Source organism: Ochlerotatus camptorhynchus, unplaced genomic scaffold (assembly GCF_037179485.1).
Source record: "Ochlerotatus camptorhynchus isolate MF236.1 unplaced genomic scaffold, CSIRO-AGI_Acam_v1.1 ptg000516l, whole genome shotgun sequence".
Lineage (NCBI taxonomy): Eukaryota > Metazoa > Arthropoda > Insecta > Diptera > Culicidae > Ochlerotatus > Ochlerotatus camptorhynchus.
In genome coordinates, this window is record NW_027041000.1 from 884,736 (window position 1) to 895,902 (window position 11,167).

General features: G+C 40.1%; 1 protein-coding gene across 1 annotated transcript; it reads right to left on the reverse strand.

Moving 5' to 3' along the window:
• Positions 1–2,018: 2,018 nt before the first annotated feature.
• On the reverse strand, positions 2,019–3,346 carry LOC135712919 (leucine-rich repeat transmembrane neuronal protein 3-like). Its single transcript, XM_065236017.1, has one exon. It carries the CDS (start codon positions 3,336–3,338, stop codon positions 2,019–2,021), a length of 1,320 nt encoding a protein of 439 aa, XP_065092089.1. The 5' UTR covers positions 3,339–3,346.
• Positions 3,347–11,167: the final 7,821 nt, after the last annotated feature.

Genomic DNA, 11,167 nt, shown 5'->3' on the forward strand with positions numbered 1-11,167 from the left:
GTTATGCTGGTTCTTCTAAAGAAGTTAATTTATCTGAAATTGACTTGATTTTTTCATCCTACTTCGTCTATTCTTCCAGATTCCTTGTCATAAAGTTGGCATTTATTACCTATGAGGAACCATCTTTTAAGCTCAATTTGGGGAGTTAATGATGCACTTTAAAAAGCATTAAAAGCAACAATAAATGCTTTTTGCTCTATTGCAAAACCTAATGGTTTTATGGTTGCTTTTATAATGATAGAACACGTTTATAAAGTATTTTATCATGACATTAATAAACAATTGCTAAAGACGTTTATGCTTGATTTACTGAACAGTTTTAAGGAGAGATTGATAACTGTTTTAAATTTATTTTTAAAACAAGACAAATGACGAATGACCCAAGAGCGTTAAAGTGACTATAAATAAAAAAAAAAAAAAAAATAATAAATAAAACAAGACAGTTTTTGACTTTCTTGCCAGACTATAAAAGGTTTTTAAAACAGCAAATTGCTGAATTACTTAGCAGGAATGTTTTACACTTTGAAATGCTATATTTAAACTCAATGGATTGTTATTGGCGTTATAAAACCATCATAAATCAGATTGGATGCTAAATGGTAACTGAATTGTTACTTGGGTTGGGACCGAAGATAGTACCAGAGCTGAGCCAAAAAGTTGAGCTCGTTTCTTCGAGATCTTCTGGTCTTAGAGTTACCTCTATGGTAGTACTGGAAATAAGTTGAATAAAAATTAATCACTTTAGTAGTAGAAGCAAATTAGGTTTAGAGTTAATTGAATTATTAGTGATAAATTATTCCAAAACGAGCTAGCCAAAAAACCAGACCTAAAGTGTATCCCAAGTTAATAGTTAATAACTCCAAATCCAAGGTTGCAAAGTGTTTCCTTTAAAAAGAAGAAGTGACTCCTAGTGGCGGTTAGGCGCAAACCCAAAAGTTCAGTGCAAGAATCAACTGGAGTGTTAGGCGATGCTCACACCCCCACTCAGCATAGTTGCAGTGCACATTGGATTTTCCCACCGGTTAAATATTTAACGGAAATCACGAACCTGCTCCAACACGTAGTCCAACGTCAAAAACTTGAACACCCCTCATTTTGTAGACCTGTGCATTCGGAATTTTTGACCATTACACTCTTTAAATCAGCTCCCAATTTGCGGGACCTCTAAACCTTCATTAATCTTTACCATTTTTTGTACTTACTCATATTTTGGGGTTAATAATTAAGCTGGAAGATCGCCTAGAGTAAATCTATCACTTTTATCAAAATCAAGCGCCCCTGTACATCTAGCCTTATTTAAAATATAGATATGAGACCAAGTTTCAAAGCTTAATTTGAAGGAAATTTTATCAACTGCAATTTTGATTACGACCACTTTTTAGTAAAACTGTTTTGAAATTATTAACTATCTAAGAAGTTGACAATCTTAAAAAATAATCAAATAGCTGATCCTAACAACTCTGTAATATTGACTGTGCATATTATTTCGTTCATGTCCCTCTAGTCTTATGCAATATTGCGAGAAAATGTTCGATAGCTTCCCTTTAATACTTTATTTCACGCACCTAATACATCGAGATTTTACATATGGGCCAAAGTAACATACGTAAATCCGTTAATTACCCAAGTATAGTTCAACTGCGATGAAGATTAAATTACCCGAATAACATTTAAACCATTCTCAGCATGATTCTCTCTATTTACAACCAGTGTAACGGCTATTGGAGCTACACTTTATGTTGCTGCTGCATTGAGACCTACCTGTCTTATCTTCATTGAATCGTTGGTGCAATATCCAGTGCAAGATGGCAGGACACAACATTTGACCTTTTATTGTTTTACGATCTATGATTTGCTTCGTTTTCAATGCGTTCACAATTCTTAACAATTAAGGCACTAATAATTGGCACGTTTCTTGATTGTGTTGAAATATTTCGTTACATCACTGCAGTAGTTATCAATCGATTTTGCTTCATATGTATATAGGACGACACCAAACTATAACCACACTTTTATTTTCATACAGTATTTTTGATTGGTAAGCTTCGTCCGGCACTGATATCGTCATCCGGTATGGTATAACCTTCTTCTTCTACGATAGATTCGGAATTATCTGCATCTGGATCCGAGTCCTGATCGTGCTCCGGTTCACTACTTTCATAGTACGAATAATCTTCAGCTGATTCAGACGAAGGGGACAGCGTTGGTGGAGGTTGGGTTGCAACATTTTTCATCTCTTGAATCATGCCGGTGTAGTTCTGAATCAAACTGCTCAATTGGTTCCGCATTCCATCGACTGTTTCTTGCAGTTTGTGATTTTCCTGGTCCAAGTTTTTGACTTCCTGATGAAATTTGGCTTCATTTTTTATGCTCATCTCGATGATATATCGATAATCGATCAGATCAGTGGTATCGTCGCAGCAAACTTTATGCACGGATCGAGTTTTGCATTCTCCACTTCGAATGATGATATTGTTGTCGAGGAAATATTTGCTGACTATGGACAGATGTTGGCAACCCCAGTAATTGTCATCGATCACAATGCTACGGATGTCTGGCAAAAATGTTCTGATCGGTTCAATTTCCATGTAGAATATTTTGTTGCCGTTGAGCCACAGATGTTCTAGTTTGGGAAATGTTTGCAATAGCTGCATATCGACGTAGGTGAGCTGGTTGTTTGAAAGATCAAGCCTTTTCAGTGCCAACAGATTGAGTCTGAGACTATTTATGACTCTTGTCATGCCTGTGTTCTCAAGATCCAGCTTCCACATTTTTGTCATACGGGAGAAAATGGCAAGATCCAAGTTGCCGATGTACGGGTTGTTTTCCAGAACCAGCACTTGTAAGTTTGGCAAGTTTGTGATATTGGAGACATCTTTTATCATGTTCGTTTCCAAGTACAGCTCCTTTAGGTTGTTTGATCCATTTCCGTCCACTATTACTGATGTGATTTGGTTGTTTCCAGCGTACATTTTCTCAATCAACCTTGTTATCCTCAGGGAGTCCAGCGAACATCTTCGTGCGTAGAGCTCTCGAATATCGTCAAAATTTCGGTACAGTGATGGAGGCACGATCGGGAATTTTGAATTTACAAACGCAATTTTCTGATAATCTAAACTGCTGGCCATGAAATCACCATACCGTACATCGGATGACATAAACACATCTTTAAACACGCAAAAATCATCTTTAATCTTCTGATACATACTGTCGTACAGTTCAAATTTCTCATAATTACAAATTTGCACATCACTCGCAACATGAGCTATAGCGACCACGAACGCGAACGTTAGAAAGCCCTGGGCGATTGTTGCCCACCGAACCGATTGCAACCTCATCGCTGCGCCGTTACGAACTAAACTGTGACTGGAAGCGTGGTTTGACTCTCACCGGGGTCCGCAATGGTCTGTAGCGAGAGCGCGCTGGTTCACTTTTACTTTTATTAGCGAAGGCTTTGCCTAGGCTGCCATTATCTTCACCATCGTGCATCACTCATTATTGCGGGCATAATTTACCGATGAATGGATATGCATGGTCCAAAACGGTGGCTGCTTTTGTGGTCCCTGATTGACGAGTATTGTTTTGCAAAGTGGACGTCTGTAAGCTGACTAACGGCTTGTGTATTCATCAAAACCAGCACTTTGAAAAGGAGATTTAAATGGTTAGGTTAGACCCCTTAACCATGTATCATTTTTGAATCGTGGAGATGATTTTTACTGAGGCAATGCTTAATAGGGGTTGATTGCCGGTGTGATGCTCTAAATTACTATAAGGAACAGGATCTTTCGTTTGCCAAAACATACTGTGTGATGTAATCAAACTTGTTTGGCATTTTTGTTCGAGTGAGGGATTTATATAATTTTAAGGTGGATCAATGGATCAAATAAATAATAAAAACACACTTAATTGGCGTTCAGAAAGAGATTATTGAGAATACATCCGGCATTACAAGCTGGTAAGTGGAGATTGTTATACTATTGATGTGTTTTCTTTTAACTTGCTGGTATTTTGAAGTTGTAAGTTTAGTGACCACTCAAAACGACAACGGATTTAAACATCCGTTTCTCACGACGTCAAGATTTACAGTAGAGTAGGGCGGAACTAGTTGGTCATAGGGCTCAGAGCAAGGTTGCAAAGACTCATTTCAGCTAAAGTAATGTTTTTCGGAATAATAGAACCAAAAGATGGTATGATGGCATGTTTTACTTGTAACTTACAAGAAGAGGTTACAAAGTATGCGTTGGAAACATAAAACCTGTAAATTTTGCTTTCTATGAGTCACAATCAGCGATTTGCTGATCGCTGAGTGAGTGAGTGAGTTTGTGAAAAATCGCTGATTGTGACTCTCATGAAGTGAAATAAACAGGTTTAATATGTCAAAAACATTCTTTGCAACCTCTTCTTGTATCCTACCAATTCAAAATTTGATCATGGCATCTAATTATTTCATAATGTAGAAAAACATTGTTTTAGCTGAAATGAGACTTTGCAACCATGGCTCAGAGTTCACCAAAAATCATCCATAGTTTGCAAACTGAGATTTGTCTTCTAATAATTGCTAACATCGATCAAATAATTCAGTTTCATCGCATAACGAAGGTCCATTTAATTAGTATTAAGTATTATTAACGGAAATCTTTGTCATGTTTTTTTTTATTCACATCTTGAGTGCAATTTAGTTTTTTATACATGAAAGGGCTAGTTGGTCATATGATAGCGGGGTGAGTTGATAAATAAACATTATAACAATACACTCAATTCATCAAGTAACTTGTATAGGAAAAGCATGTCAACTTTTCAGATAAAGGGTGGAACGGTCAAAAATTGGTCAACTAAAATTTGGCTAATTTTGTTTAAAATCATGCATTTAAAAAAACTTGATAACCCTTCATTTTGTAGGTATGTGCGTACGGAATGTTGCCTCTATTTTGTTTTTGCCATTGTCCATTCAGTTGTCAAAATGGCGTCGAAGCAAGATGAAAAGCGTATCAAAATTTTATCACGTTAAAGTGAAATCTAGATTATTCCCACGCAGACTGATTGCGTCATAAATTTGATTGCGATATAATTAACGATGAAATATTCTAGGTGGGGCCTCCCTTAGCTCAGTCAGTAAAGGCGCAGCTACAAAGCAAGACCATGTTGGAGGTGGCTGGGTTCGATTCCCGGTCCGATCTAGGAATTTTTCGGGTTGGGAAATTTCTCGACTTCCCTGGGCATAGAAGTATGATTGGACTTGCCACAGATTATACTAATGCAGAAATGGTACAGGCATCGAAAGCTCTCAATTAATAACTGTGGAAGTGCATCTAGAACACTAAGTTGATACGATAAGCATTAAGCTTGAAATGCGAAGAAGAAGAAGAAGAAGAAGAAGAAGAAGAAGAAGAAGAATAAGAAGAAGAAGAAGATGAAGAAGAAGAAGAAGAAGAAGAAGACGTGGTGAAAAGTAAAGTTACTTGGGAATGATTTGTTTCGGTTGTTTTTTTTTTAATTTTATTCAATATAGTCCTCTTTAAGCTCGATACACTTATTCCAGCGAGTTTCTAACTTCATGATCAGGTCCGAAAAGTAATTTTCCAGAAGGTCTGCAAAATACTCCTCCGCGGCGTCGATGATTTTCTCACGTGAGCTTAATTTTTATTGGTGAGCCATCTTTTGAGGTTTGGGAAGAGATAATAGTCTGAGGGAGCCAAATCGGGCTAATATAGGGTGGATGCGGAAGCAATTGGAGCCGTAGGTCATTGATTTTAACCGTGGTTGCGATGCTCTTGTAAAAAAAATCGCTTCATGTGAGCCCGGTTTGCAGCGATTTTGGCCTTTAATCGCTCCAATAATGCATATTAATACTCGCTGTGGATGGTTTTTTTTTTCTTTTTCAAGGTAGTCCACGAAGAGTATGCCATGACAATCCCAGAAAACCGACGCCATAACCTTTCCGACCCATTGAGCCTTCCTCGGCCGCTTTGGAGCACTCGTGCCGGCTTCCGTCCATTGCCGGGCACTTATTCTGTTCTCAGGGGTGTAATAGTAGATCCAGGTTTCATCAACAGTTACCAATCGACGCCAAAAGTCCACCCGATATTGCATCAACAATTCCAAACGCTCTTTCTTCTTTCCTTTATTTAACGTCGGTCTCTGTTCCGGAATCTAGTGCCAATCACCGTCAGACATCGATTGCCATCCATTGACGGCAATCGAATGTGCAGGAAGGCAGCTTCCACACCCATTCAAACACACATGGGCCGGGACCAACGGCTTTACTTCCCTTCCGAAGGAAGACGTGACCAGAGATTTTTATGCCTCAGAAAAATCCCACCGACCTCGGCTGGAATTGAACCCAGACCCATTGGAGTGTTAGAAAGCTGTCACGCTTACCACTACACCACCGGCGCCGTCAAACGCTCTTTCGAAGTGCTCTCGCGTTCGTGTTTTGATTTGTTATTTCAAAAATGAGAACAGAATACATACGACTGTAAGTACTTGTGTACGAATCCGTTCTGTCCGGATTGCCTGGAAAATTTCTTCTCGGAGATTCGGTGACGTTGCGGGTTTAACGATGCCCCAAATGCATATCAGTTCAGTATTGCCTTGAAATACGCTATGCTGTCTTCTGCAAACGAAACATTTGATAGGGAAAAAACTGCCAAAACGACGGGCTGCAGCCTCTTTTGCATGGACTTTACTAAGAAGCAGTAGCCACACTTTCATTCGAAGTTGAAGAACTTGACCTCGACACTCTTTTTGTTGCACAGAGAAAGGAGCTCAACGCGCTGGTTTATGTTCTTGGAATTGGGATTTACAAACTGCCTCACGAAAAATTCTGTGCTAAGCTGAAAGCGTCGACTATTCATTTTCTAGATTAAAATCCCGGGCCTCATCACGAAACGTTGATATCCCAAATAATACTCTTCACGCTATCGGGCTGATAGTATTTGCTGCATTCAAGCAAAATTTTCGGAAATTTTTGTTTGAGAACAGAAAAGATGTGAAAACTCGTTTAAAAGCATATGTTGCTTACGAGCACTTTGACAACGCAGTTTGCAAGGCTTGCTTTGCTAGATTGATTGACTTCATTTACAACACTCTCATTCAAGGGTTCCTGAGAGAAATTCGATTCAAAAATAAAGTAGCAGAGAACAATAAGCGTGAAACAAAGCGAAATCGTAAATCAGTTCGAATGAATATGCCACAACGTGCTTAATTAATTGATAGAAGGTTTGCCTAAAATATTGTTATGTTTTGAAAAGTTGACGAAACTTTTATTTTTCCAGTTGTCTAGTATGAAAACGTACAATAAAACATGATAGCCTGTCAATTTTACTGTGGAAATTTTTAACCTACGTGGCGCTAGTAAGCAAGTGATTTCTAACGTATTCTGGTTTGAAAATTTACCCAAAATTTTTGATAAAATTTGTATTTGCTTGAATGTCTGTCTGCGGTACTAATCTTTGGGGTATCTGCTAGCTCGCGCACCTTCACTTCACCTTCACCGGTCATCCAACACCATTTCATGTATTTTTTGACATTGTCCTCTGTAACCATATCGGCCTGCCGCTGCGGACTTGATCGGTAGTGGAGTTGCGGCCATCACGAAACTCTCGAAACCAATATTTGACGGTGTAATCTGACGGAGCATTAGCCCTATAATATTTATACAACTTTTCTTTTGTTTCCTTCGCCGTTTTGCCTCTAAAAAAATAATGATTTATGAAAGAACGAAATTCGTGAAGTTTTTTGAGCTACCCGAAGGCATCTCCAACGAAGAAATCGCAGTTTTCCTCGCCGAATACGGTGATGTCATCTACGTTCGTGACTTACTATGGGATAACCGTTACAATGACTTCGGTGGTGTTCAAACCGGTGTTCATGTCGCGCGTGTAGTGGTATCGAAAAACATTCCTTCTCTCGTTACGATTCAACCAGGGGCAGCGGCAAACCTGTTTGCACTGCCATGAATTTGCATACATTGGCATCCCATGCGTACAAAACAAAAAGAAAAACTGCTGGTGCAGAGGCTTGCAGCAGATCAATCGTACGCAAATATTACGAAGGGGAAAGCAAACGATCTCGCCCCAATCAAACCTCCGTCAAATCTCCGGTAGATCCACAAAAACTATCATCGGGTTTGAATACAGCATACAGTTCGTTTGTGATCAGACAACCAGGTACTTCGGGACTGGCCCCGAATCTCCTTGGAGCAAGCGAGACACGAGCTGCAACAACACAACCGAAAACAACGATGCCGCCTCCCGCTGCTCTGCTACAACAAAACCCTCCGCAATGCAAACTGTCATCCAACTCTCGCCGGCTTCTATCCCGATCGGCACCATCCTATCCCATAGCAAGACTCACAAGCATCACAAGCCTCGAACAGCAGCCGACGTTCGCGTAGACAACCACCAGACAAGAAAATGCAACACTCCGGAGAAGACACCGCCACCACCGAACTCGAACGCGTCCAAATTATCGCTGAAGATATGCATCAATGCTGGAGTACGTGAGCTGCAATATCGGAACCATCAACATCAACACTATCACCAACCAAACCAAGCTAAACGCCCTTCGCACGTACGTTCATACGATGGAGCTCGACATTGTGTTCCTACAGGAGGTGGGAAACAAACAGTTTACCTTGCCCGGTTACAACTTAGTCTGCAACGGCGACCATGCAAGGAGAGGAACGGCAATTGAGCTCAAACAGCACATCAAATTTTCCCACGTAGAGAAGAATCTGGACGGGAGATTACTCGCACTGCGTGTACACAATACCCGAGCAGGAGAAAATAACTAACGAATACCTAATTCTGATCTTGATACAAAAATTTGGTATTGACCAGCATGACATAAGAGGTAAAATACCAAAGAATAATACCAAAAAAATACATGGAAAATACTTTGTAACTACCAAAAATTGATATTTGGATACCACAAGAATACCTGGGTGGTATTGTTTTGGTATTGCATTATCATAATTTGGTATTGGAATGTTATTGTGGGAACATTTTTTTGGTATTATGTTTTGGTATTTTACCTCTTATGTCAGGCTCATCCATACCAATTTAAGGTATCGAGATATGCGTTCCTGCTCGGGTACTACCATAGAGGTAACTCTAAGACTAGAAGGTCCCGAAATAACGTGCTCAACTTTTTGGCTCAGCTCTGGTATTCTCTTTGGTCCCAAGCTAATCGATTCACCCCTCGAAACATAGGAAAATCCACTAACCCCTCATTTTATCTGTCAAACTTTCATAGCGAATCAAAACAAACATTGTGTAGTACTTGAATTTCGACTAGAATGGGGTACGTTAATCGTTTGCTTGGGACCAATAGGCTAGTCTTCTTCTTCTTCTTCTTTCCTTTATTTAACGTCGGTCTCTGTTCCGCAATCTAGTGCCAATCTCCGACGGACATCCATTGCCATCCATTGACGGCAATCGAATGCGCAGGAAGGCAGCTTCCACACCTGCGTAGGATATCGCACCCATTCAACACACATGGGCCGGGACCAACGGCTTTACTTCCCTTCCGAAGGAATAGGCTAGTCAAGTAGTGAGCCAATATAAAATCGTTAGTTTCGTATTGATTGTTGATACTACGCTGTCCAATGTGTATGTCCCGTCGGGATCCGTCTATCGCGCCGAACGAGAACGGGTTTTCAATAACACCATCGCATACTACCTTTGTCATCGCACCGACCACATCGTCTTCGGTGGTGACTTCAATTGTGTGATTCGACAATGTGATGACGGGGCACAATTCGACCCTTGCTTCATCTAGGTATATGACGTGTGGTCAGGGCTGGACAGCACCTCAGAGCGTTAGCCGAGCAACTTTGTGCATGCATCTCACAACACTCGACAAAGAGTTTGTGGTTCTCCCATTTATTTCGCACACTCTTTTCCAACTAATCTGTGAGAAAGCGATCCACACAATGAGCGGTACACTCCGTGCGGCGCTGGGAGCAAATATAATACAACAAGCGCTAATGTCTTCTTTGAATTCTTTGCAGACTTAACTTAAGGGGAAGCTCACCGCTCCGAAAAAAATAATAACGTTTTGATTTTTCTAAAAATATTGGAAAAAGATATCAAAATTCTAAGAAAATCACATATTTTTTAATTTTTCAAAGAAAATTCACGTGCAAAAACATTTTTTATAAGTCATTATGGCATAAAGTTGGACTCAAAAAACCACAAAACATCAACTTTTCGGTTTTTCTCAATATTTTTAGAAAAATAAAAACGTACCGAAAATATTTTTTTATTTTTGGGCCGGTGAGCTTCCCCTTAACACGACTGCATGCATAGGAGATGGAGAAGAGCATAACGAAGGAAAATTTGCAACCCTACACTGAGTGGCACTCTATGCGTCGGAGCCGTCGGAGCGATGGCTACACATTGAGCTTTCATTATTTCTGGGTGTGTGTCTGTCTTCTCTTCTCCGCTGCTTTACACTTGCGCAGGGTGAAAGCAAGCAAGCTTTGTGTTTTTTTGATTCTCACTTTGTTTATTTCAGAAAATCAGTACATTGCGCACATTGAGCGATCAGATGACAGCCCTACATCACGCACAACTCCTCGTCCAGGCTCGATCGGCTCTATGTAAGCGCCGATCTCCAAGAACAGCTGAAATCAACAGCTGTCCATGTCCATTGCTCTGTGTGATGGCAAACAGTGTAGTTCAATTTGTTGTGCAGTGAAAAAAAATATTTTTAATTACGTGTGAAATTGTGTTGTGTGCCGCGATTGATTAATTGCAACGCGTGCCCAATTGTATTTCATAACAGGATAAGTAGGAGAACAGGTTACAAAATTTTGCTTATTCTTCGATCCCCCCGGCGCACTGAAAGGAAGCAATTGCTTTCCTATAGTAGCTGCGGCGGTGAAATCGATATTTAATTGTCTCTTCTGTACCCTGTGTATTGTTGCATGCAGCGTCTGTTGACTGTGCTTAGGTAGAAATGGAATGTCCAAAATGCGAGTCGGGGGTAATGGCAAGCGATCTGCCGTTAACCTGTAGTGGTAAGTGTTCTCGTGTGTTCCACATGAGATGCACTACACTTACAAGGAGTACGGCAAAGGTTGTCATGGAGAATGTTAATCTCCTATACAAGTGTGACGATTGTCTGTCTAGTTGTGACGAGCCGAGTGATTCGATCTCGCATG